The sequence below is a fragment of the Dicentrarchus labrax genome, unplaced genomic scaffold, assembly GCF_905237075.1.
Source record: "Dicentrarchus labrax unplaced genomic scaffold, dlabrax2021, whole genome shotgun sequence".
NCBI classification, from domain to species: domain Eukaryota; kingdom Metazoa; phylum Chordata; class Actinopteri; family Moronidae; genus Dicentrarchus; species Dicentrarchus labrax.
Genome location: NW_026136712.1, coordinates 21,155,493 through 21,182,756, shown reverse-complemented (window position 1 = coordinate 21,182,756; position 27,264 = coordinate 21,155,493). Strand labels below are relative to the sequence as shown.

Genomic DNA, 27,264 nt, shown 5'->3' with positions numbered 1-27,264 from the left:
GGGGAAACTATGTTGGACTGTGAACCACAAAGCAGAATATTTACAGGATATTGTCTCTCTGTAGTTGAGTTAAGTTCTTATATTATCCCAAATGTTTCCATTAATATCCCCTTTGTGCCTGCGTCAGCGTTGTGGTTGTCTGCCAGAAGCTGTCATACATTGACTGTTTATCCAGTCTGAAGCCACATTGTTACCATCCACTGTTTAGATCTTGGTGCTTTTTAACTCTAGATTTGAACCGGATGAAGGATTTTAGTCATCGGACGTCTGGATCTTAAGTTATCAGAGAAACAAGCTGAGCTAACGTTAGCAGCAGCTCGGCTCGCAGCCCCTCCGGGACGTCCTTTGTCTGTCCAACAGCGTGGGAGAAGCAGTGATTTTTAAGGTGGAACTGCTTTATTCAGTGTGTTTAGTGGTTTTAATCAGCGGGTCTGTTTGTTCTGGAGAGGAGGAGACCTCTGTGGATCATTGGGCTCCCGGTAGAAACCTCCTGAACCATGAACACTGAAGGAATCCTAACCGGGAGAAGTTCTCCTGAACTAGGTGGCTAGTGTTTGCTACAGAGCAAAATGTTATAAAAAAACACAACAATTCTTATTTTTCTGGGGATTATACAATATTAAAACATACCTATAAATATTATATTACATATCTGACATTAGATCCTCCAGGATGTTTCACACTGAAGCTTTAAGAGGTGATAATATGTCAGCTGTGTGTTTACAGCTTGTTTCTGCTGCCCCCAAGTGGCCAAAAAAACACCCAGTTTCTGCAGATTTAAAGAATCTGAGCTAAAATACTCATCATATGACCCACCAGATTGGGAACCACTAATTTAATTACATAAATGATTTTGTCTTCTGTCAGCCTAATTGATTAATTGTTAAAAAAGACTTGTTTTTGGATGTCGTTTGCATTGGATTTCTCTTTTTGTCCCCAGTTAAAAAGCTCTCCTTGGGGAGGATGCTTAACTTTATTGACACAGTGGGACCATCTGTCCGTCTTAGCCCCGCAGTCAAATCTGTTAACTCGAGCTTGGTACACTAATTCAGCTGAAAATGGGGACACGTGTTTTTTAAAAAAGGGTTCCCTCTTCTTCCTGGAGCCTCCATTGCGCGCCTCCCTCCTCTTCCTCCTTCTCCCTCCTTCCAGAAAACCTTTAACTTTTCTCACAGAATAAGTGTCCGGTAGATTGCAGAAGGATTATAGATTATGATCTGGAGCAGTCCGTTGCATAATTGACTCCACGACTCTTCCTCAGTGTCTCTCCCCCCCAACCTCTCTCTCTCTCTCTCTCTCTCTCTCTCTTTCCCCGGCGGAGTGGCACAACGTGGGCGGTGCGTCGAGGAGCCCGATCCCCTCGTACCACCAGAGCGGCTCCGCGCTCCAGGAGTCAGAAGCTGGGTATGAAAGCAGCGGGACGTGACGGTGTAGTAAACCTGCTGTGAGGAAGAGGAGGAGGTGGAGGAGGAGGAGGTGTGTGTGTGTGTGTGTGTTTGTGTGTTTGAACCGAACCATGCGTGTAAAAGCAGTTTTGGTGCGGGGCCAGTCCTGAAGGGTACCGGCGGTGCGGTGTCCGTCGGATTGGTGCGCGTCTCTCTCCAAGGTGGATTCGGTTTCCAGCCCCGGTAACACAAACTGACTTCATCCGCGGGGAAACCGAGACCAACGGAAAAGGACAGTTCATCACCTGAACACCAGCTGACATATTCCCGCTCCTGGACTCCTCATTAATGGATCTAAACCTCCGATATTACGCGGACTGACTCCTCTCTGGCTACTTCACATTTCCATCCTTTTTTTAATTTTTAATTTTATTTTTGTGGCACAATTAAACTCCAAAAAGGATCCGCGGAGAGTCAACCTGTCATTTAATGCCTCACATTAAAAATGATGTGAACAGTAAAGATCTGGAAATGCGTCGCAAATGCTTCTTTCTGCTCGAGGTAAGTTTCTGCGCTTTGACTCCGGACATTTAATTAAAATGGCTTAATAATAATAGAAAAGCGAGCAGATCTGTCTTATTCTCGTGGATTTGAGTCGGGTATAATCTTGATGCGAGGGGATTTAACAGTACATCCAGATGTCAGTTTTTTATATTGTCTCCCATCAGCTATTTAATATATACATTTAAATATATTTGCTATAACATCCATTAAAAACCAGTACTCTCTCTCTCTCTGAACTAAAAAGAGAAAGGCTGGAACAGGACAGTAATCCTGACAGCGAGAGGAATTTTTTTCCTGTTCTGGTTCCCACTGAGCATTAACAGCAATCTGCATCATATTAGTTCAGTTTCAGTGTTTACTTGGAAACATGAAGCAGGACTTTTGGGTTAAGATGGCATGAGATCCTCCTCCCTTGCTTGGATCCTAGCTGGGACTCAAACGCTGCTGTTGGGAAAAACAGAAAAGAAAAAAAAAAACCCGGATTTGGGACACTAGAGATTAAAAAAGTGTTAATGCAAGCAAGTGCACTCCTCTCACTTCCTGCTCTCTCTGGTGCATGTTTGTGAAATAAAGAAAAAGTGAACAAATGTGAGATGAGTCATCTGATATCATCTCTCCGTCTCTTGTTGTGGCATCTTCTGGGACAAAATGGAGAGAGAGGAGGCGACAATAAGGACATGTGGTTTTGTTGCAGTCAAAAGAGACATGCTGATGTTGTTACAGATGCCTGAAGGTGAATTACTTCATCTACCTCCTACCCATTGTGTGAGCAAAAGCTGCTGCACTAAGAATAACCAAGAATCCTCTGAACACCCCCCCCCCCATCCACAACCAACCCTGCTTTCTATTCGTGTCCCAATTGTGGTGATTTAAGAGCAGGCAGGGCCCCCACACTCATATCACATGTCAGTGCATTGACTCTAATACTGTATGTACAGTTTAGACGTATTTCCTCCTAAAGGTGGAGGAAGAAGCACTAAATGAAGGATTATAATTGTCGATGCATTGATTGGTGGTAGTAGAGGTGGAGCTTGTGTTAATTCGCTTGTACTGGTGGTATTCAGGGATCAATAGAGTCTAATTATAATTAATCAAATCTGCAGGATACTCAAGTAAAACATGTCTGTGACAAACTGTCAAACTATTATCTTTATTTATACACCATTTTAAAGGAACTTATGTGGAATAAAGTAGTTTTTTACTGTGAATTGCACAGAAAAACGCCCTTTTCATGTTGTAAAAGAGTTTTTTGATGGTAAAAACTTGTGTTTATACAGTAAAATATGGATTAAAACCAAAAATAGTTGAAACATTTTGACTGTATTAAAAACTGTACTTAAGGACAGAACTTGAGTACTTTTCCTTTTACTCCTACTCCACTACATTTATCAGCTATAGTTACTAGTTATGCTGTTTTCATACAAATGATGTGATCAGTTTATAAATGTGAAGCATTGTTCAGATTCTAGAAACCAGCCAAATATTCTTTAATATAGTAAATCTTTCTTGTATTGAGAGAAATCTGCCAGTTGTTGTTGGATAGAATCCTTAAAGCTATAAACATCGGCCACTGAGAGACTGTAATGGGCCCTAAAATCAGTTATTTAAGACTTTAAAATAAGTATTTTAGTGAGAATTTGTATCTTTTCCATATTTGTAGTTCTGCAACGCGTCTTATTATTTGTAGTTTCAGTGAGCGATGGGAGCAGAACGTCGCCGCTGAGCTGCTGCTGGTTGAGGATGTCGATGTTTTGCTCAGTTTGAGGTTAATGAGTGTGAAACCTGTCCGGATCTACCTGCAACACATTCACACAGACTGTTATGGAAACACCACCGGACAGTGGTTCCTAACCCCGAGCTTTGATTATAATGAAACATACACACAGTGGGACTATATCTCTGCCTTTTGTTCATTTCTGTGAAGAGAAGACTTTCACAGAGCCTTCTCTCTCTTAAACCAATCAAATAGATAAATGAAAACTCTTTAATTTGAAGAAAGAAACTTATTAAGTATGTATGATAGTTAGAAATTACATAATACAGATAGAATTGTATTAAAAGTTGCTAAAAATATCTGCTTAAAATTCCTCCAAATCTCTGCAGTTATTGAGTTTCACTGTTTGGGTTTATTGTTTATCAGCTGTTCTCTGCTGTTATTGTTACACACTGAATATAATATAAATTAAAGCTGCAAGCAGCGTTGGGCGGGACCTCGCACTCCACGCAACTCGGGGCGTGCTGCGGCCGCGTCGCGTGCCGCCGTAACACGTGCGGACCACAACATGAAAATCTGCCGTTAATCAGCTCAAAATCGCCTCGCAGCGCTTACTTCCTGTTGCCAGTAGGTGGCGCTATCACTATGTCTGAATATTGTCATGTACACGTGTTCAGGGCGGGACTGTTATCAAGCATTTGAAGTGTGGAGCCGATTGGACAATGTACACCCAAGTTATAGCGAATTCGTGTTTTGTGGCGGTCCATCAAAATTTCCCGCCACCCCACAGACACGCCCCCTCACCACAGTCAACACATATCATCAACAATGTGTTTTGCATTTTATAAGTAAATTTCAGCTGGATCTGATCATCCTACGAGGAGTAGAACATGAAAGTATAAAACGTGATACTTCCTGTTACCGGTAGGTGGCGCTATCACTATGTCTGAATGTTGTCATGTAGACGTGTTCAGGGTGGGACTGTTATCAAACATTTTATTGAGATTGGATATGTACACTGAAGTTTGGGGCTGTACACTGAAGTTAAGTACTATCTGTTTATGGTGACTGGTCGAAATTCAACGCAACGCCACGGGCACGCCGTTTGACGGAATGTCGTAAATAGCACAACTTTTAATCATGAATGTCTTTAGATTGCGCTGATTAAATTTGAAGAAGATCCGATAGATTCCCAAATACAACGCGGAAAATTACAGAAAATGACCAAAGAAATCTAAATGGCTGACTTTGATGCCACGCCACAGACTCGCCCTTCAACGTACATGCACAAATAGCACAACTTTTAATCAGGACCATTTTTGACAGTACTCACAAATTTTGAAGCAGATCCGATAAATCCCCTACGAGGAGTTCGTTCAAATACAACGCGAAAAGTTTGCAGAAAGTGAAACTTTAAATCAAAATGGCCGACTTCCTGTGGGGTTTGGGGTATGGGTCCAAGAGGCTTTTTTGTACGTCCCGGCATGTTACACGTGCCTACCGAGTTTCGTACATATCGGTGAAACGTGGCGCCGGGGCTGCTGTTTTTTTATCCTGTAGGGGGCGCTACAAGCACGACAAACACGATTTTTGGTATGTGAGCTTCAGGCACTACTCTACACGTGCCCTGTGAATTTCATATTCATAACTATTACGGTCTCCGCACAGTGATTTTTCATGCCAAAAGAGCGCCACCTAGTGGCGTATTTTTTTTTGTCCTTTTTAAGTGAGCCTCAGGGAGCCATGGGGAAGCATCGTACCAAGTTTGATCTTAATCACACATACCGTTGTAGAGATATAAACTTCTTCATTTTAAAGAGCGCCACCTAGTGGCGATGGCCTGAAATTGTGCACGATGCTTAAGGAAGACATGGGGAACTATGGACCCAAGTTTGGTGTCAATCGGACATACCAATGTGGAGAAATGGTCCACTTCCTTTTTTGACGAAAAATCCACAGGAAGTGCTAATTTTATAACGTGCCGTTTTTTTGAAATATCAAAATTCTTTGAATTACTTTTTTTTATGAGGGTCCTCAGATGCCATGTGAAAAATTTTGTGCGAATCGGACAAAGCGCATGGCAGGAACACAAAAAAGTAATTTATGGACATTTCGTGTTCTAGAAAAAATAAATTCTAGGCGAAAGTGGGCGGGGCTTACATTGTAAGATTCAGCTCTATTCACCGAACTCGTGGATACGAGGTTTTTGAATGTGCGACAAATTATGCAGAAGTTATTAGCCTAAACGCATTTTTTATGATAGTAGCGCCACCTAGTGGCCGACCCGAAAGTGACACATAGAATATCAAATTTTTCACCAGGCCTGACCACTCTGCCAAATAAAATTGACTTGTCGTATATGTTCAGGGGGGCAAAATCGCAGTCAAAGGCGCTAAAAATAATAAGAAACATAGCAAATACAATAGGGACCTTGCCGGTCGCTGGCTCGGTCCCTAAATATATATAATATAAAAGTTTCTCCTACACACTTCACAGCCCGTTCCCAGCTCGTCAAATACAGACGCGAGTGGTGCTCAGTTAGTTCCCATCAGAAATTTCACCACTAGATGCCACTAAATCCTCCCCACTGGTCCTTTAAGTCGTCTCGGCGTTGACGTTTTCCGCTGCCATGGTGACACAGCGGTCGGCTGTAATGTTTGTGTGTATCCGTGCGTGTGATTTAATTCATTGTGAGGGCGAGGACTCGCACGCCCCCACCGAGTAGTTTTACATTCTTGTATTACCACGTTGGCTCCAGCGAAGGCTCGAGGTTCAGCTCTCGTTAACAGCGTCGCGGGCTCGTTTAATACCCCATCGTTTACGTTGTGCCTGTCACTCAGTGAGCTTTAATTACCTGGAAGGCGGCGAACGGGCCGGTACAGTAGGTTAGTGTGCTCTGATACCTGCCCGGGATTCACTGAGCGTGAAACAGACACAGCGAGCCATCAGGAGCCCGTCTTTCAAATCTGGGGCACTCTAGCATTTTATATGATGTTACTACACACACACACACACACACACACACACACACACACACACACACACACTTTTCTGGTATTTCACGCCGCTGTAACCATCAGGTATGAACGTTTTTAAAACACAAAGACTGTGACAAACTTTCCTTTCATTTTCTGTCTGTAAAAAAAGTGTTTACTGTTTCACGCGTTGCATTATTGATAAGGATGTTTTATTCAAGGAGGAAACGAAACAGCTTTATAGGTAATAGTAACCGCCCTCTCGTGTCCCACGGCGAGCAGTCGAGGGCAGCTGCAGGCCGGCGTTGAACCTCGTTTGGGGTCAATTAGAGAGACCGAGCAAAAAAACTGCACTGATGACATTTTACACGTCTTGTTTTTTTGCCTCTCATAAAGTGGCGCTGACACACGCTGGCATACAGGCGGTGGAGCGGTGGTTTCCAGATGTCACCGGTGCAACATGTTAGCATGACACACACACACACACACACACTCACACACACACACACACACACACACACACACACACACACACACACACGTCCTAAAGAAATCCAGTTGAGATGAAAGTGTCTGAATGAAATATTAATCCGAACACAAATCCTTAAAGAGCCCCTTCAGAGGAGACTTATATCCAAATATATGTGTATAATTGGTTGCACAAGAGAAGTCTGATAGTATTGAGTCTTATGGAGAAATGAGTCGACTTCTCAGTTGATTTATGAGCTCAGTAAACAGTTTCCTGATGAGTTTCTGGTCTCAGTCTCTAGTTTCAGTCTTCTTCCATACAGCATGATGTTCATTTAGTAACTGATGGTCCCATTTAGAGTAAAACAGACCATAAAGCAGGGTATGCTTTAGGGCGGGGCTACCTTGTGATTGACAGCTCATTCTCAGTGAGTCCGTCCAGCTCAACACAGCGAAAAACACACTAAAAACACGAAAAATTTAACAAAAATACATGAAAATACACCAAACGTGGCTACATCAGTTGTTTTATTGCATTTTCTGTCAGAGAAAGTAAAAGTTTGCTTCCTGCTCATAGTTCAGTTATAAAATCCCAGTGAGCCACTGAGTCACAGAGGACGAGGTTGAACCACCGTCAGATTTCACTGACAGCAGCAGAAACAACCCGCTGCCCTCCGTTAAGGATCACTCTCCTCCGCTTCCATCACTGTGTATTATTTTATTGTTATTATTTTTGTGGTTTGTGGTCATTTTGAGACTCGGTTTGTAAAGTTTACAGCCTGCCGTACTGTCTAAAAAACCACCAGTGACAACCGGAGAGTCTGATGTGTGAATCTCTGCCAGGATCTTGTTGAATTTTAAACCACATTTGTGGACATTATGGTGATTATTGGCTATCAGACTCATTCTTATATGCACTGTCTAAATGAAAACATGAATTAAACATGAATCTAATGAATTATAGAGGTTTAATTCTTTCTCACTTTGCTTAAACTAAGATTTAAATTCTCTGCTCGAATTCTGGCATGTTAAACACACATCATAAAAACTAGCTGTCTCATTAAGTTGCTGTTTGATCATGTTATATTGGACTAATTTTATGTTTTTAGACAGTCATTGGGTTGGTTTAAGGATGCTATGTTTTATCTTAGAAGATTATATTTGTTTTCCTGCTGGACACACAAGATGTCTCCTTCTTCACTGTCCATTCTCAGTGATACAGATTATCAGATCATCTTAAAAATGCCAAAATGCCAATTGGCACTTTGCCTTAAAGTTTCTGCGTCACTATTAACTTTATTAATCACTGAAGGGCAGTTAAAGAAAAGATCTAGTGGTAGTTAAAGATGTTACTGAGTAAATGTGAGCCGATTGCGTCCGTAGATTGAAGAGAATCAGAAAAGAGTCTCAGTGACGGTGCAAATAAAGTTTTTACTGTGAACAAATACGTCCCTACCTTAAAACGGGTGTTTTTTGAATGGAGTTTGGTGTGACAGTGTGGAGCAGAGTGTATTTTAACCTTAATAAGTCACATAAACTGAGCTACCTTCTAATAATGAACCTTATGCGACAGCAGAAAGTAACACAGATTATTAAAACGCAAACAGCTTCTAATAGCTAAAAATCATATCATCACCTGGGACCTGTTAGCTTTAGCCTCAGTCTGTTAGCATGACATCATAATGTAGTGGATTTTGGGGGGGGTTGGTTAGTTCAGGTAACAGATCTCACCTGTCTCAGATGCTATCTCACACTGTTATTGTGGTACAAACAAGCAGAAACATGCTGGTCCACTCCTGTCACATGAGAGCCAGCAGACACAGAGCGGGGGGGGGGTACTTTTATAATTATTACTATTTAATGTAAAGTGGGCTAACGGGTGGGCTAACGGCAACCACGATGCACACACAGAAACAGTTTGACTGTAACAGTCTTTATATTCTATTGAATCGTATATCTGGAGACATGAAAGCCTGTTGCTGGGGTGGGGGGGGATTACCGACTACAAAGTGCTCCAAATTAGCAGCGCTGGAAGACGGGGTTGGTAATACGTGATGCATCGTGTGCTCAAGGGCACCGAGAGTGTTTGAGTTTGATTCAGCTGAAACTTCTGCGACTGTACGACGTAATTAAAGATATAATCCGTAAAATCTGTAAAAAAAAAAAAACTCTACAAAAGCAGGAAAGAGCACAATTAATGTTCAGATATAATAAATGTAAAATAAAGGAGTGAATGTTTGTGTGAATATTGTTTTGGTTCTGACGTCTTTCTGCCTATAAATCACTGATTGTAACACCAGGACCGATTTAATCAACTGACCTTTGACCTGTCTCTCTCTGTTTCCCAGGTGTGTGCCATCGTAAGCCTCCTGCCGTCGGACTCTTTAGCAGATCTGACATGTGAAGCTCTGCTCATGCTGTCGGGGAACGTCTCGTGTAGGTCACGCACACACACACGTGCACACACACACACACACACACACACACACACACACACTCAGAACCAGGGAGGTTCGGTGTTATTGGCCCGCGGGTGATGAAGCTGTTCCAGGTCGACTAACAGAGTAACAACAATGCTCTCTGTGCTGTGTTATTAAGCTGTCACATTGTGATGACTTGATTGGGTGATGAACTCCTTTTGAACACAGACTGAAGGATCAAGGAGGGCCGAAACTACCAATTATTTCTATTATCAGTTATTATTTTACGAACTATCAACAAATTAAATGAAAAATATGCTTTTATTTTACTCTGCAACTAACAAATATCTTCATTTTTAATTATTTTCTTGATTAATTCAGCTTTTTTGCTCTATAAAGAGTCAGAAAACAGTAAAACAATGCCTCTAACATGTTCCCAGAATGAAGATTTAAACCGGTTAATTTAGTTTTACAGGAAGACGAAATTATGGATTCTGATATAAAAATACAAATAAATTGAGTTTTTGTAAATTTTTTGGCATAAATTGTTAAATATGGGAACAATATAACTACAGATGTGATCTTAAAGGGTTAAAATGCCGACAGTAGTGCTTAATAAATAACAAACTTGGGTCAATCTCCCGTCCCAGCTCAGGCATTAATGAATGTTTTTAACTTTGGGCTTTAATTTCATGTTTTACTTGGATGTTTTCTCACCACACAGAGGTGAGAAAACATCCGTTAGAAAGAATTAGACTGACGCGTCAACTTTGCCCTCGCAGAACTTCCTTATTTTCAGCTCTTTTTTTAAAAAATCGTCTTGAGTTATTACAGAAATAATACGCCCCCCCCCCGACCCCGACCCTCGAGGGCACGTCTGGATTCATATTCGCTGCTTCCCGTCCTGTTAGCGCCCGGGGCGGAGGTCTGTCACCAGCGTTTACCGTTGCCCTTTAATGCCCACCCTCTCTGTGGCTGTTAAGCTGAATCTAATGAGAGTTTCATAGCCCTTCTTCTGAAAAACAAACAAAGATTGAGGTTATTGACGAACGCTCTCCCCTCTCTGTGATTGCAGTGCAGTCCCTGGCCGCCTCCTGGAACCAAACCCTGAGCAACGCCACAGGTCAGTGGAGCGGTGAGTCGGACACGTTGCTTCCTCTTAATGTGTGAAACTGATTCCCTGCGCGAGTTGTTGTGGGATCCCCCTCACTCACCCACCACCTCCCTCCCACTACACTCCCCCACTAGGGAAGTTTTGATCTGAACCCAGATTATAAAAGGGACCAAACATCAAAAGATGAGAACAATGCTGGAAATAGACTCGGCGACGTGCCACAGGAGACGGCGCTCGGCGGCGCGGCACAGGAGTAATCATTAAAGCCCGTGTACACAAACAGCTTATTCAGCTCCGCGGGTTTTATTGCCAAACATCTTTTGGAGCATTGTCAGAATTTCTGGCTATATGTAGTCCGGAGACATGTTAGGAATGTGTGTCTAACATTTCTGTCCCCTCTCCCGCCCTCTCGACGCTACAGGCTCGGGACCCTACTGCGACACCTCCATCGACGGCATCGGCACCTGCTGGCCTCGGAGCAGCGCCGGCCAGATGGTGTCGCGACCCTGTCCAGAGATGTTCTACGGTGTCAGATACAACACCACCAGTAAGTTACAGCTCCTGCCAACAACAGAGACACACAATAGATTCAAAACAAGATTTAATTTTCACTCCAACCACAACCCCCGCTGACTCGTCTTCCCTCCGGGCGAATCCTGTTTACGTAATTGTGCATACAGGAATTAGCATGCAAATCAGTGAGAGACAACACAAAAGTGTATGTCGACACAAAGTAGGACGGGACATAAACGGCCAGAGAAAAGCTTCATGTTGTTGGAAACGATGGAACCGGGAGATAAGATGTCAGATCTGGTGTTTAACTTGCTGCTAATCGCTGCCGTCGCTAACATAAATCAGATTTTATTTTGTTGTTGGAGAGGTTGAGAACAGATCTCAGTCCTCTAAAGGGTGACATTCATATTTTATACATTTCTTTTTTAGCCACCACTTTGTTTTCGGCTGAAATATCTCAACAACTAATGGATCGACACTTTCTAAGCCCCACCCCCTTTTGCTATCTGCTCCAATCACAGTTTACCAGCTGCAAAAAAATAAATAAAAACTAAACTGTGAACATAATAAACATTACATCGTTTTCAGTGTGAGCTTTTTATGGCGCTTTATGTTTTATATCTTTATTGCCCGACAGCTTGTAGCACTACTGAAACAACCCGTGCCGCTGTAGCTGCTCCAGAACAAACAGGACGAGGACTTTAAAAGCACAATGTTGACATACTCGTGTTGATATCATCCACATTGGTCGCTGACATCAGTGTCTCGAACCCGAAGAGGGAAATTGGATCGGGTGGCGTCGTCGTGTCTGTCTTCTGAAATGTTGATGATTGTTAACCACCGCAACCTTTTCCTGATTCATTATTACGAGACAGCATTAAACATGATTTAAGTTAGGAGTTAAGGCCTCTAATTGTTTTATTTCTTTGGTTATTTTAATGTGGTTCCTTAAAAAACAAACAGGTAACATTTTTTTTAAAAGCTTTGTTTTTATTTTAGCTTGAACAACTTAAGCCGTTAATTTTCTATAAATTCACAAACGGATTGATTGACTGATTGTTTCAGCTGTAAAATTAAATATGTTACAGAATCTGAATTAAAGGGCCAGTGTGTAGACGGCTAGTTGTTAGCTAGTTTCCCCCCTTGCTCCCAGTCTTTATGCTAAGCTAAGCTAACGGGTGCACTGTCCAGTCAGAGAGTAAATAATGTTATTATTCATTCAATTTCAACACTTCCAGCTGCTCTTTCTCAGCAAAATGAGGAAGAATTTACCTTTTTTCATTCGTTTTCATTGCGTCTGATAACCAATAATCATATAATATAATAATAATGTGCAGAAATGTTGCACAAACAGGTTTTAAAATCCAACAAATAAAATCCTGGCAGCGGTTTCTTATCAAACCACGGATCTGTGGTGTGTGATGTGTATCTATCTGGGGCACTGCGGCACTCTGAAGGTAAAACAAACACCACCGAGGGAAATACAGTAAACACAATTAAGTAAATTTAGGAGATAAAAGCAAAATGTGTTTCTTGGTAATTTAAAGTCTAAAACCCCCACAGGAGCCCAGCGGAGCCACCGGAGAGAGAGAGTGAGACAGAGTGAGAGCACCGGGCTATAATTCAGCCAGAGCTCGCCAGTAATTTGACACTGCGAGGTTCATTTCACCTTCAGGATTAACATAATCTCTATTCAAGCGTAGCCTAAAAGCCTAAAAAAGACTGCCCATCAGCTGACGTCCCCGGTGAAGGTCAGCAGAGTGGAAACGGGTTCTGGGTACACGACGGGTGACATGTTTACTCATGTTTCAGTTGGGAATTCGACTTAAAAGATCCTCTCTGGTGTTGTCACGCCGTCGGAGGTCACACATTATCTGACTTAATGTGTATTCTTTTATTATTAATCGTGATGAAATGTTGGATTTTGTGGTAAAAGGACGAGCGTTCAATGCGGCACCGACAACCTGAGACGTTTGATTCGTGAGTCAGAAAAGAAACAAGTTTTTATTAAAACTTTTGTGACTTTTTAGTTTAAATTCTCTTCAGGGTCTCATGTTCTTGAGCTTTGAGCTGAGAGTGTTTTGTTTGCATCCTGTTAAGTTGAGCACACTGCAGCACAAGGCTGCGAGAGGCTTTCTTTCACAGTAAAGTTACGCAGCACAAACAGTCACAGTGACGCAGTGGAAAGTTCACTGCAGGCCGGCACTTCAGCACCACTCGTTAAACTACTTTTTATTTCTATGGAAGCCAATTTCTGCCAATGTGACGGACAATAAAAGCTTCTCGATTAAATACAAATAAAAACATACCTGAATATTATATTCTGACAATAGATCGTCCTCAATGTTACACACTGGAGCTTTAGTAAGTACTCAGTATATAAAACGGCTCCTTTGGTATCTGGATGTTTTCAAGGTAAAGCTAATTTATAATTAATCCTGTGTCACACTGTGTTTTATACATTCCTGCACTTTTGTCACGTTGTAGTGGAGACACGAGATAACAGCTGGCAGTACAGACCGAACTGTATGTCTTTATATTTTTATTTATTCTGTTTTCAACTATGAAAATTGGTCTCCGTCATTTGTTCTGCCTGCGTGGAGTCTTCGCTGCGAACATCCAGCTGAGAGCGCCAGCGTCTGTTTGTTGAATACACCAGTGTCTTTGTGCACCACCAGAAGCTTATTTTAGATAATATATGAAAATTGCGTCTCCCCCCCCGATATTCCCAGAGATCGCTCTTTCATGCTACTTTATGTTTCCACTCCACTGTACAGTTATTTCACTGCAGCTTTACTGTCATTTAAGGGCAGTTTGTTTACTATAAATAAAGCAGGTTTCATACACGAAGGGGCTTTCAAGGTGCTGCACAGTGTTTCAAACACAAACACACATATAAAGTGACGTAATTAATGTGTTTATGAACAATAAGACATCAATTAAAAGGGAAACGCTGTCAAAATAAAAGGATGTACCAAATAAAACTGAGTCAGATGTACAAAAACATAAACAAGCAGTAATAAAAAGGAAAATGATTAAATTGTATACATAGAAAAGGGGATAAAACAGATAAACAAACATTATTATTAATAAAAACATAAATAAATAGACAAATAAAGAGAAAATCAATTAAAAACCAGACTAATAAGTTAAGTCTGGAGGTTATAACCAGATAACTCAAAGATAAAAACAACACAATTCTAAATGAAAACAAGACACTTGAAAATTATAAGCAGAATAAAGATAAAAGAATATAATAAATAAAAAATAGTGAAAGGTCAATGATAATAATAATAAGACTTTGGGTCATAGAGGTAAAAACACTTAAAAAAGTAATTTAACACAATGTTCGGCTCAAGGTTATTGAATAAAAAAACTTATTAAGAGTTAAAGAAAATCTTTGATTCCACTTGTAGAAAAAATAACAGTTTGAATCTTTTTTAATAATGGAAACGTATTAATTATATATATATATATATATTCATATATATTATATAAATGATATTCAACAAATGAGCTACATTGAGTTTATTAGGAAACTTATGAAACTTTATTTGTTCCAATTAGTTTTATATTATTATGTCAACACATCAAAATAATGTTTGTACCTTAAAAGTTTTAAATCAATTTTTATCTTGCGTTTATTTAAGTTAATTAAGTGTAACACACAATCATACTCCTATGTTTCTAATATTTCCTCCTTTGTCTCCAATATTTCCTGCTGTGGGTTCAGATGTCTGTTGTCTGTTTCTGTTAATTTAAACACGTTCCAGGAACTAAATGAAGCGACTTGTTTTCAAAACATTTTATTTTTATTGTAGTTAAGAGACGTTGTAAAGCTTCGGTTCACGGCCCAAAGAGTGAGCGGAGAGAGTGAACATACAGGCTGAAGGAATCAGTGTCCACTGCACTTCTAGTTTCATTACACTGTAGAATATAAAATATAAATATCTGGTGATTTATGGACAGTCTTTGCCCTCAGTTTGTCCTGAGAAGACGACTGCAGACACTCAGGGATGAATTATGTCCAATAAATGCTGCATTTTCTGGCAAAGCAGAAGTTTAAAGTCATTAGTTCGTCAGGATCAGAGATAACGAAGGAAAGGATCAATAGAAATATAATGGAAATATAATATTATTGATCACTTTATTTACTTATTATTAACATTGGAAATACTGGACTGGATATTCAACAGTGTTTATATATTAAAACACGATATAGATAAATATTAACATGCAGGAAATAGTATTTATTTACTACCACTACTGATAACAACAACAACAACAACAATAATAATAATTGCCTCACATATTTATCAGATTGGAAATATATATTTCATATAAACAGTTGGGTTTCTGACATTTCCTATAAAATGAATATGAAAATATTAATTGAATGTACTTTTTGTATAAATATATAATAACAATAATTAATAACAATAAGAACATTCAATACTGAAAGCAATACAAGTAATATATCTTTACCAACAGTATATCCTCAAGGTACCAGTGCTAATAGTAGTAGTAGTATTAGTGGTCGTATTAATGGTAGTATTAGTGGTATTAATAGTATTAATGGTAGTATTAGTGGTATTAATAGTATTAGTGGTATTTCAGTCAGCCAACTCATGTTTGAAATGTTTACAGGTAGATGCTGGGGTGGTGGTGGGGGGGCTTACAGAGCAGCAGCAGCAATATGAATGCAGGCCAACAGCAGCATTGAGGAAGAGCTGGAAATTGTGCAGTTTAATTGGACCGCCATATTGGAAGGGTGCGCTTGGTTGGAGTGAGGCGTGTGTATAACAGCGCAGCTCGAGTTGACTGACTGAACCAGCTCGCAGGCTTCGCTCCATTAGTGGTAGTATCAGTAGTATTTGTAGTAGTATTATTAGTATTAATAGTAGTTTTAGTAATAATGGCTGTGAGGGCTCTGAGGAGCAGTGAGTGGCTGTAGCTGCTGTAGTATTAATGGTATTAATAGTATTAGAGGTATTATTAATAGTATTATGAGTATTATTAGTATTATTAATAGTATTATTAGAGGTATTGGAGCAGTAATAATGGCTGTGAGGGCTCTGAGGAGCAGTGAGTGGCTGTAGCTGGTGTAGTATTAATGGTATTAATAGTATTAGAGGTATTATTAATAGTATTATGAGTATTATTAGTATTATTAATAGTATTATTAGAGGTATTGGAGCAGTAATAATGGCTGTGAGGGCTCTGAGGAGCAGTGAGTGGCTGTAGCTGGTGTAGTATTAATGGTATTATTAATAGTATTATGAGTATTATTAGTATTATTAATAGTATTATTAGAGGTATTGGAGAAAAAAAAAGGGCTGGGGGGGCTAGGAGGAGGAGGGGGGGGGTGGAGGTAGTATTAATGGTATTAATAGTATTATTAATAGTATTATGAGTATTATTAGTATTATTAATAGTATTATTAGAGGTATTGGAGCAGTAATAATGGCTGTGAGGGCTCTGAGGAGCAGTGAGTGGCTGTAGCTGGTCCAGAGGGAGATGTGTGCAGAGTGCAGAAGTCAGTTACTTTGAGTCGCTGGTGCAGAAAGAAGATCTGGAACATATTTTATCTGCAGCTCGACTTTGAGGCCAAAGACAAATCCAGGACGAAGATTTACAGACAAGTAAAATGATCTTAAATTGGATTCTGAAACTCACCGCAGAGAAGAGGAAGAAGAGGAAGAAGAGTGATATGAATTCTTGTTCCCGCTCCAGTTACAGATAACACGAAGCCTCGCGAATCGACTCAAAACCCACAAATATTAAATCTCGCTGCCCTCGTCTCGACCTCGGCTGCGAGAGACTTTATTAGCTAATTATCCACAGTAGGAAGTTCTCAGACCCTTAAAACAGTAAAAAGACATGAAATTATTTATATATTTTAGGTTCTCCACAAAGAAAATGTGATGTTACTGAACTAAAAACTACATATTTTAACATAATTAAAGGTTATTATCATTATAATGTTTATTTAAAACACATACAGGATGTAGTTTTGTCCTAAACGAGATTATAATTGCTTTATATATTAAATATGTAGCTAAGTTAATAAACATGTAAACATATAATAATGATCATTTTCTCTGTTAATCGATTGATTGTTTGGTTTGACAATAGAGAGAAATGACACCTTCACAATGCTCCGACAGTCCAGATACATCAAACTCATCAGCTAATAAAACTTAATCAACATTAAATTGTTAATTATTGTTAATTATTAAATCCTCCACTGAAGTTTTTAGTTTCAGTTATCAAACTGATCAGGTTATAGGAAAGATCAATATGTCTCTGGACTCCCCTTCAGGTCCAGAGTCGGATCATTATAATGGATTTATTTTCACTTAACTTTGTACAAACATTTGTGTGCTAAGCCCCGCCCCCTTTTTGCTCTGCGGTCCAATCACAGTTGAGCGACATATATATATTGTCACATGTAAAACGAGGCCGATGTGGACTGAAGATAAAACAGCTCATTTAAAGGTAAAAACAACAACAATTCTTATATTCAGGTGATTAAACACTAATAAAAACAAACCTATAAATATTATATTAAATAAACCTCCTGGATGTTTTCACACTGGAGCTTTAAACCTTCCGTAAAATGAAATCTGTGATGTAATATTTGGGAACATTTAAGTAAAATCAACTAACTAATAATGGCTGATCTGTCATAACAGTTGAAGATGTCTCGCGCTGCGCTGAGAAAGCAGAATAAATATGAGCTGGTGTAATAATTTCAACTAAAAGATCAAAGAAAGTCAGAACGAACTCGAGTTAACCTCCAAACGCCGAGACTCGCCGTCGGAAACCTAATGGGGTCGACACGTGCTAATAGTGCTAATGATTAGCAGGCCTCCCCGATATGTCTGGTGATTAAGGCGTGTTGTCAAACATATGCGGGGGAGAGAGAGGGGGTGAGGGAGGGAGGGAGGGAGGGAGGGATGATGGACCTCCAGGGGGCGTTGTCCAGACCGCTCAGCCGCCAACTCCTGACAGCTGCCCGCGGCGCCGCACGCCCTCCTCTGGGTTTGTGACTCAGCCTGCTGGAGCTATCTTTGTTGTTGTTGCACGTCTTGCCCCACCCAGAAACCCCTCCGCCATTTGTTGCCAAGCTTTCCCTTTAATGCCCCCCCCCCCCCAACAAGAGGGAGAGAGAGTTTAATATGTATGTTTGAGTGAGTGAACGTGTGAATGCACTTTATGTGGATGCACATTTCACAGACTTGCTGTGAGTTGTCGGGTCTTGCGCCAGTCAGAGCGAATAGAGGCTGAAGGGGAGGAGGAGGAGGAGGAGGGGGGGGTAGCTTTATTTAGAGTAGTGCTCGCAGTCAACGGGCTGGCAATAACCCCCCCCCCGTTCAGCTCCTGCTTACTCACCAGGAATGCATCTTTTGTTGTTGAATGAGCTCGTTTTACTTTATGAATGCACGCGTAGCAACATCAAAGATCTGGAAGTGATGTGATGTCAAAAAGCTGCAAACGTTCGTGTTTATTAATTCATTAATTAATTATTCTGAATCCTGCAGTAAGTGCGATGGAAAAGCTCCTGGAGGTGTCTCCTTCTGCAGGACCAAACCGAAGCGAGCCAGAATACACACCCAGCGTGAAAACTGGCGTCCATCCCGCCCTCGGCACTCGCTGCCGGCGCAGTTCTCAGGAGTTTAATGAAAACGAGGCGGCAGGAAACTTTTCCACGAGGCAGCAAAGGGACCACCAGTCTTCAGGTAGCGAAGGCTCACCTGAAGGCTGGCGGTTGTTTCCAGTGCTGCTGGAAAATGTGGAGAGTAATATATCTGCCGTCTCTGCTGTCTCACTGCGGGATTTATGAGTTGTCAGTGAGTGGATTTTGTTTGTGGAAGAGACGGAGTTACGTAAGGATTAATTCCCCCCCTTTTTTTTTTTTTACTCCGGCGGTGGAGGAGGAGGAGGAGGAGGATGTATTCAGATCCGTAAAAAGTACTAAAACCACTGCGTTACGTCATCTTCACCTGCTTGTAGGAAAGTACAAAACTTTATTTACAGCAGGGTTGTTACAAAATCTACACTGTAAAATGAGTTAATTTAACTAAAAAAAACTGATCACATCAAAGTAAAACTAACTTGTTTTTTTTAAGTTGAAAGCACTCTTTAGTAATTTTAAGTAAAAAGTTAAGTAATAAGTTAGTGTTACTTAAAATTACTAATAAAAGCTTTCTCAACTTAAATAAATTAGTTTGTGTTACTTAAAAGTTTAGATGTTTACGTTTCAACAGTTTTTTTGAGTTAAAATAACTTTTTTAAACAATTTATTTACCAGAGACAACGTGTGCCAGAGTTAGCTAATAATATAATAATAATAATTAGTAATAGTAATAATAATCTTCATCCGTATGTTATAACAAATTAGTTCCCATTTAATTTTATTACAATTTTATTACTGAAAAAAAGTACTAATACAACAATGTAAATTTACTATAAAGTAGATAAGATTAATCAGGAAAATGTACTTGAAGTATTAAAAGTAGGAATATTATATCACCGCCGTTAAAACTTCAATTAATAGCCTGGGCTTTTATTTGTGAGCCTTTATTAGGAACAGGTGTGTAGGGAACCTAAGCAGCATAAAACTCGCCGGTGAGCTTTAAGAAGTTTTATTCATCCAGATAATTTCTATAAAAAATAAAAAAAAGGCCTCTAATTGAGACCTGCTTTTATTAGGAACAGGCCTTTAATTTCCTTTTACACAAAACTCTTCCTGAGCAAAGTCGAGAAATACCATCAAACTGTTTATTTAAACCAGTGTGAATATTACTAAAATATACAAAATCAGGATTTATAATTCATTTGATACTTTGGTGCTCAAAGTTTCTGTAAAATAAACTGAAGATTTTATTCATCCAGATAATTTCTATAAAATCCAGACCAGGCCTCTAATTGAGACCTGCCTTTATTTGTCAGAACCTGTAGCCACAGCGGGCTAGTAGAGGAGAGTTTCTATTCTACTCGTGCATTAATGTGAAAGCAGGAATTTACTGCAACAAACAGCAGAAAAATCACTTTTATTGAGCCACATTGATTAAAGTAATGATTACTGTAGAGAGCGGACGTCTGTGTGATCAGTGGGTTTAATACACTGGGAACACGCTGAGGCTCTCAGGTGTTCAAGGTTACCTTAACGATCACCTGCAGAGTCAGCAGACAGACAGACAGACAGACAGATTAAAGACAGACAGGTGAATAACACAGCACACTGGATCAAACAACTGTGCAACTAATGATTAATATTGTTTGTAAAACTTATTAAAATAATGAGAAATAATCACAATTACTTGGAGTCCAAACCTCAAAATGATTACAGACATATTAGGATGTAAGATTGTGAAGAATAATGTAAATGTAGGGAAGTAAAAAACGTTTTAAAGTAGCATTAAAGAAAAGTATCTGCTATTTAATGTTACTTTATAAGTTTTTACTACTTTTAATGATTTCTACCGAATTTGTACAGCGTGATGCATCGTTAACGTTGTGTCATTGAATCCTTATAGTTCGAATATTTAATATTTAATTAAATTGCTGTGACTCTTTTAAAAGAACGATTTTCAGTGAATCAAACTTTTACAGCTTGGTTTCCAACCTTTTTGCTTAAGAGACCCATTTTCTATCATTAATTAAACTGACTCAGTGATATATTTTAATGTATATTTCATATTATATTAAAAACTGTACAATGAACCCAAACAGTGAACTCAGTAACTGCAGGAAGTTTGTGTAAAACGAGTGATTTGAGCAGATTATTTTCTGTTTAGGGAACTTTTTATACAATTCTCTGTCTGTTTTATGTATTTTTAATCATTTTTAACAATCAAACAGACTTAATTGGCTTCTTTTTGGTCAAATGAAGTGCTTTCTTCTCCCTGATGTCATTGTTTCATTAGACAGCTTACATTACAAAATGCTTTTCTTACACACCTTAAAATCAAGAAGGCCTCACAACCCCCATGAAGCTGTTGCGACCCCTAGGAAACAATATTGAGCTGCAACAGGATCTCTGTACGTTGGATAATGGAGGTTAAAACCGATGTTGGATCATAAAGCCTGGTCTCAGTCTCCCGTTAATAAAGCTGCAGCTCAGTCCTGAACCCGTCGGAGGCTCTGAGTCTGAACAATGGCTGACCTGCTTAAACAAGCAAACGCATCATGTTACAGCTCAGATTTGCTTCTACAGGAGAACATAAAGAAACAACAACAACTAATTTAGTACAAACAATGTTATTTTCTCCCCGCTGCTGATGCTGATTCTCTTAATTAGACCTCTGCTGAAAATGCACAGAGGAGGAGGAGGAGGAGGAGGAGGAGGAGGAAGATGCTCCTGAGCTGCAGCCATTGATCCGGTGTGCTGAAGTGCTAAGCAAGTGTGACTAAATTTGGGTCAGCAACATTTTCTGCTCTGTTCTGTGATTTTAACCACAGAGAGAGAGAGGAGAGAGAGAGAGGAGAGAGAGAGAGAGGAGAGAGAGAGAGAGAGAGGGGAGAGAGAGAGAGGAGAGAGAGAGGAGAGAGAGAGAGAGAGAGAGAGAGAGAGAGAGAGAGAGAGAGAGAGAGAGAGAGAGAGAGGAGAGAGAGAGAGAGAGAGAGAGAGAGAGAGAGGAGGAGAGAGAGAGAGAGAGAGAGAGAGGACACTCTGTACAGTAACGGCGAGCTCTGTTAGCCAGCGGCGTGTTAGCGTGGCCTGTTTGGAAATAAAAAATAAAGGATCATTTAGCTTCGGGCTTGGAGAGGTGCCTGTGTTCCATCCACATGTACCTACAGCTCCTGTTTCCACAGGGAGGATTTAGCACCTGGCACCGACCAGTCTCTGTTTTTAACACCCATTCACAAACAACAATGGCCGGTCACTAAGCAAAGATTAGAACCGATATGTACCGTGTAGCGCACATCCCTTCAAACAATGAAATCCACTGTGAGCCGTCTAAGATGCTCCAGAGACAAAAACCCCGTCTGCTGTTAATAGAACTGCTGGCAAATCACCAGTTTGGCAGCCGGCGCTGAATGAAATCAGCGGTTATTTTAGGGGGACCTTGAGCCTCGTGACCCCCGCGCAAAATGGCGTTTTACGACCCTTTTTCCTCGGGCGGCTCGCCTTCGGTGGGAGGTCGTGGATAAAGAAGTGGCCGCTGTACTGTAACCGGGAGGAGATGCACGGCGTGAAGCTCAGATTAGGTGTGAGTGTGACGTATGAAAAACACCCGGTGACTTTTAATGAAGTGAGAAAAAGACGGATTCCTCCAGGAAAGCTCAGGAACTGCCCCCCCGCTGCCCCCCCCGACTGCCCCCGCCCCGACCTGAAACCACAACGAGTGCTGCCCTCAACACATTTCTGCCCCTTTAAAGCAGATTCAGTTGTTTTTTATCCCAACGCAGCTCATTTCGTTACATATTTGATCCAGATGATATCAGTCTCTTGTTGGTTAGCGTAGCTTAGCATAAAGACTGGAAGCAGGTGGAAACAGTTAGCCTGGCTCTCTCTTTTTATTTATTTTTATTTTTATTAACGTGTTGTGACCTTTTATTATTGATAGTTTTAGACTTTCAGAGATTAAAACATAAGACAAACCTCCACTGTAACTGTTAATAATCATAAAATTACACTTTTTTACATATTGCAAATGTATAATTAATATTTACTGTTTATTTAAGAGATTAAACTGTTAAATTCTGTTAATATATTTCTAAAATTATGTAAAATTAGTGTAATTTTATATTGGATTTGTTTGTTAACTGACAGATATCTTGTATAATTATTAAAGTTGTTTAAATGTTTTTTCTATCAGTGTATAAGCATTGATAAACTGTCAAAATACAGTTTTTAATCACTGGAAACAGCAATAATAACTGTAATTGTGACTTTTATGACAGATCTATAACTTTTAAAATTCAGATTAAAATACGAAAAATCCGTTTTCTGTAAATATAAGCCTGATTATCTGTATTATAAGTATTTATACGTCATTTATCTCAGATTTTATGTGAAATTAAAGCTGAAACTGTATTTTAATTAGGGAAAATGTGATTTTCTGTTATTTTACAGTATTGTTGTGTTGTTTGTTATTATAGACAATGCGAAAAAGAAAACATATCACTGCAGTTAAATGAATGAGTCCCTGAATGTGTTTGAGGGTTAATAAGTTTACAGCGTCACATACGGTCGAGTAAGAGTTATTTTCCGTTTGCACTTTTGGCCGTTCCGGGTCAAAAACAGATGTTCCCCGAGATCGACCTTCGGGCCAAAGTGCACCCGACCGACCTCGGAGCGAGCAGCGGTGACGTCTCACGACCCACAACGATCCCCCATCTCCCCCCTCGAAACACATGTTAGACTCTTTCTGTCTGTACGGGAAAGCAAAAACAGACTTTAAATATTCTGAAATACGATAAAATATTCTTATATTGAGCAAAATAAATCCGACAGTTTAACGACCCAGAAATAAAAGCTATTTAATGTTATTTAAGAGCCTTAAAATTTGTATTTTGTTCACTTTATTGAGCTGAATTTAAGAATTTGTACCTTAATCTGAGATTATTTAATGATCTTTTTCCTCTTCTGGAATATTATACAAACCGTTGTTGTTTCTGGTTAAATCGAGCTCAATATTAGCTGAAATATCTTAATAACAAATTAATAATAATAATAATAATAATAATTTAAATAGCAGCTTTTCTTTCTTTTCTATTCAATCTTGAGCTCAAATGAAGGAAGTTCCTCTAACGGCCACTAGAGGCTGGCTCGAGCAGTGAGTCTCCATAAGGCTCCATATTAAAATTTACTTTACAGCGGAAACAAACATGTTTACAACCTGATACGTAAACAGTTTTGGTCTCTAGAGATAATTTATGCTTTCATGATGACTGTACGGAGGGTGAAGTTATATGAAACTCACCCGTTTAAATTATATTAAAGCTTAAAGTTCTGCATCCACATTTGACACAGCTGTTGAGTTTATATTCGGGTTAAACAAACGAGCTCCAGTGTGTTAATTACTGAGCTTTAGAGGCTTTTCTGCTGCTTTCAATCGTCAAATATTTTCACATATTTCATCCTGCGACTGCTGGAAACAACTAATCCTAACAGCATTAATACGGCCACCATGTTGTCCGCCCGTTAAATCCACATTAATTTGCCTCGGCTGTAAATTCCCTCGTGCACGTTGACAGCAAACAACAACAGAAACACAGAGAGACGATGTTCACTGACACACGAGTGTACAGTAGTTTTATAACGTAGTTTAACAGCATATTATATATATATATTTATATTTATATATCAGTGTTTGATTCCGACAACCATTTAAAATCACCGCTGTAGAGGCAGCTGTAGTTGTTTGGACACAGGCAGGCTAGCTGTTTCCCCTTACTTCCAGTCTTTATGCTGTTTGATCTTCAGAACGACGAATGTGCGGCAGATGTTTGTGAACACACTGTAATGAAACAATATCACCAGACTCCCTTTAAAAATCGCACGATTTTGTGAGTTACTGAGCGAGGAGAACATTTATTATCGTTGTTCAACGTTATCTACGACAGATTGTTATTTATTTGGGCTTTCTTGTAAATTCGGGACGTCATTTGTTACTTATTTGTCTCTCAGTGTGTTAATATATGTCTGGAGGGGATCTTTAACACTTAAAATGTGTCGAAATGCTCAGCTATTATTTCAGCCGTCCAAACATTTTGTTCCCACATCAACCCAAAATAAAACTGTAGCAACAGTAATCCGATACTAACTGCTACTATAACTAACAAATAATGAAACGCCGTCCGGAGCATTAAATCCACCTTAATTTGCTTCAGCTGTAAAACTCCTTCTCAAACTGAACGCCCCCCCCACCCCCAAAAAATAATAAATGCACATTAAAAACACACAAAGAGGATTATCACATTTGTCATAAAACGTGAGGATTTATACTTTCTTGCTTCTTATAGGGAGGTTGAGCAGCCATCAATCACTCTGTGTCCACTGCCAGGAAGAATTCATTTCAAGGTCAAACTGATTCATTTGAAGGCTCCAGTATTTTCTACCTTTTAAGCTCTGATGTCTCAGTTTGTGCCAGTTGTTTTTTTTTTTTGCTTTTTACACATAAAAATGTGTGTTTTTTCTAAATAAAGTGACTTCACTGCTTTGACTATAATCCATGCAAATTATTTTGAACCCAGAGGAAAAGTCGTGCAGCAGATTCATGATCATGTAAATGTGGGTGAGAATTATGTGAAGAGGAGAAACGGGTGAGGAAGGTTTTTCCTGTTGCAGTTAAAAATTCAGGTTTTGATAGTAGAAAAATGGATTTTCCTAAAGAGAAATAAAGCAGCTTAAAATCCAATATAGACAAAACACCGCCGTCTGTGGAATCAGAAACTCTATTAGAAATCCACAGAACTGAACAAAAGTAGGAATTCTGTTTACGTTGCGCAGTCGGTCCGATGCAGAAGTTTGTCACTCTTAACTTTTGACTTTGACATAATTCTCCACAGACGGATTTTAAAGCTCTCTAGGATATTGCGTTTGGGGTTTAGGGAATATCACAAGCTAGGTAATCTTGATTGGGGATGACAGTCCCCTTACACTGTCAACATGCTATTTTTACCCAGCTCATTGCACATTATTGCCCTCAGGCAACCCAATCCCATTTCATCTCTTACCCTCCCCAAAAAAAATCTCTCATTATTAAAACATGCATTTAGGCCTATCAGCCTCCATCTGAGGACACTGATGAGGACACGTTTGATGGATCTGAACAACAGATCCAGTTATTGTGTTTGCTGGTAAATCAGAAGATTTCTTAATGCATTTAATCTTGTTCATCTCTGAAGTTTGAGATTCTTTACCTGCTTATATTCTCTGTTTTTATACTTCTAATAACACATATATGACCCGAATGACATAAACATTATAAAAGCAGTGGGAGCAATTTAATGAATGCCATTAATTTAAATCCTTTAACTACCAGACGAAGAGGCTCTACAGACATCGTAGTGGCTCTGGGAGGCTATATACTATAACATTAGCATGCCAACATGCTCAGAATGACAATACTAGCATGTCAGGAACCCCCCCCCCCAACTAGGGGCCATGAGGGCTTCTTGGTTAAATATGATATGAAAATATACAGTAGGCCTAAAAAAAGATGCAGTTATAACAAACAAAGAGCAAATAGAACAAGAGTGAGGGAGAAGAAAACACTGAATCTGCCAAAAAGAAGCCTATTAAGTAAAATAAATAAATACACAATACAGACAGAAAAAAGTATAAAAAGTTATTAAAAATATCAGAAAAACGAATAATTTGCTCACAATTCATCCAAATCGCTCATTTTACACAAACTTCCTGCTGTTATTGTGTTTAATATTTACAGTTTATCAGCTGTTCTGTGCTGTAATTGTTATTAATTAAATATAATATGAAATATAGTCAGTTTACTCAATGATAACATTAGCCAAGTAGCATAGACACAAACTGAGGCTGATGGAAACGTCATTCATTGTGCTGATATTTACATTTTAATGTGATTAAAGCTCCAGTTAAAGGTCAGGGGATCATCCTCAGGGGAACGTTTCAGCTGTATATTGGTGCTCAGAGGATCACCAGAGTCAGAGGGAGGAAACTTAAGTGGCCAAAACAGTAAAGTTGTGAACTGGAGAACCAAAACAATGAGCTAAAAGACAATAAAAGGCTTTGTTATTATAGAAATATTGATTGGTTTGTTCTTTCAACTGTAGAAAACCCACATTAATGAGAAGGAAACAGCTGTTTGAGGTGTGAAAACGAGGCTTCCTGCAGTGTAGATTTACAATATCTGACTGAATGTTTATCTAATGTAACCTGAGAGCAAACTGCCTCCTAATATTCACCTAAACAAACTCTGTTTTATTGATTTTGTGTCATTGTTTCTTCAGCTTTAAACTGTGTCAACCCGCCGCCACTCGACTCGAACTGTCACAGAGTAAATAAAATAAAAGAGGCGTCTAACGACCCGAGGCGACCCGCTGGGGGGAGAGAACCGGGGTCAGAGCTGTCCGTACAACTCAAAGAGGAAACGTTTCCGAGCGGGACGAGCGATTA

At 39.6% G+C, this 27,264-nt stretch overlaps 1 protein-coding gene across 3 annotated transcripts in view; it reads left to right on the top strand.

Moving 5' to 3' along the window:
* Positions 1-1,325: 1,325 nt before the first annotated feature.
* Positions 1,326-27,264, top strand: part of LOC127373326 (corticotropin-releasing factor receptor 1) — a 55,794-nt gene continuing 29,855 nt past the window's right edge. The window contains exons 1-4 of one of the 3 annotated variants that reach the window (XM_051417727.1): positions 1,326-1,946; positions 9,455-9,542; positions 10,602-10,649; positions 11,062-11,187. In XM_051417727.1, coding sequence (XP_051273687.1) covers positions 1,875-1,946; positions 9,455-9,542; positions 10,602-10,649; positions 11,062-11,187 — 334 coding nt within the window. In that variant the 5' untranslated portion in view covers positions 1,326-1,874. Of the gene's footprint in view, positions 1,947-9,454; positions 9,543-10,601; positions 10,662-11,061; positions 11,188-12,934; positions 13,134-27,264 lie in introns of those variants that run through there. The other 2 variants (XM_051417726.1, XM_051417728.1) reach the window with 2 other exon arrangements.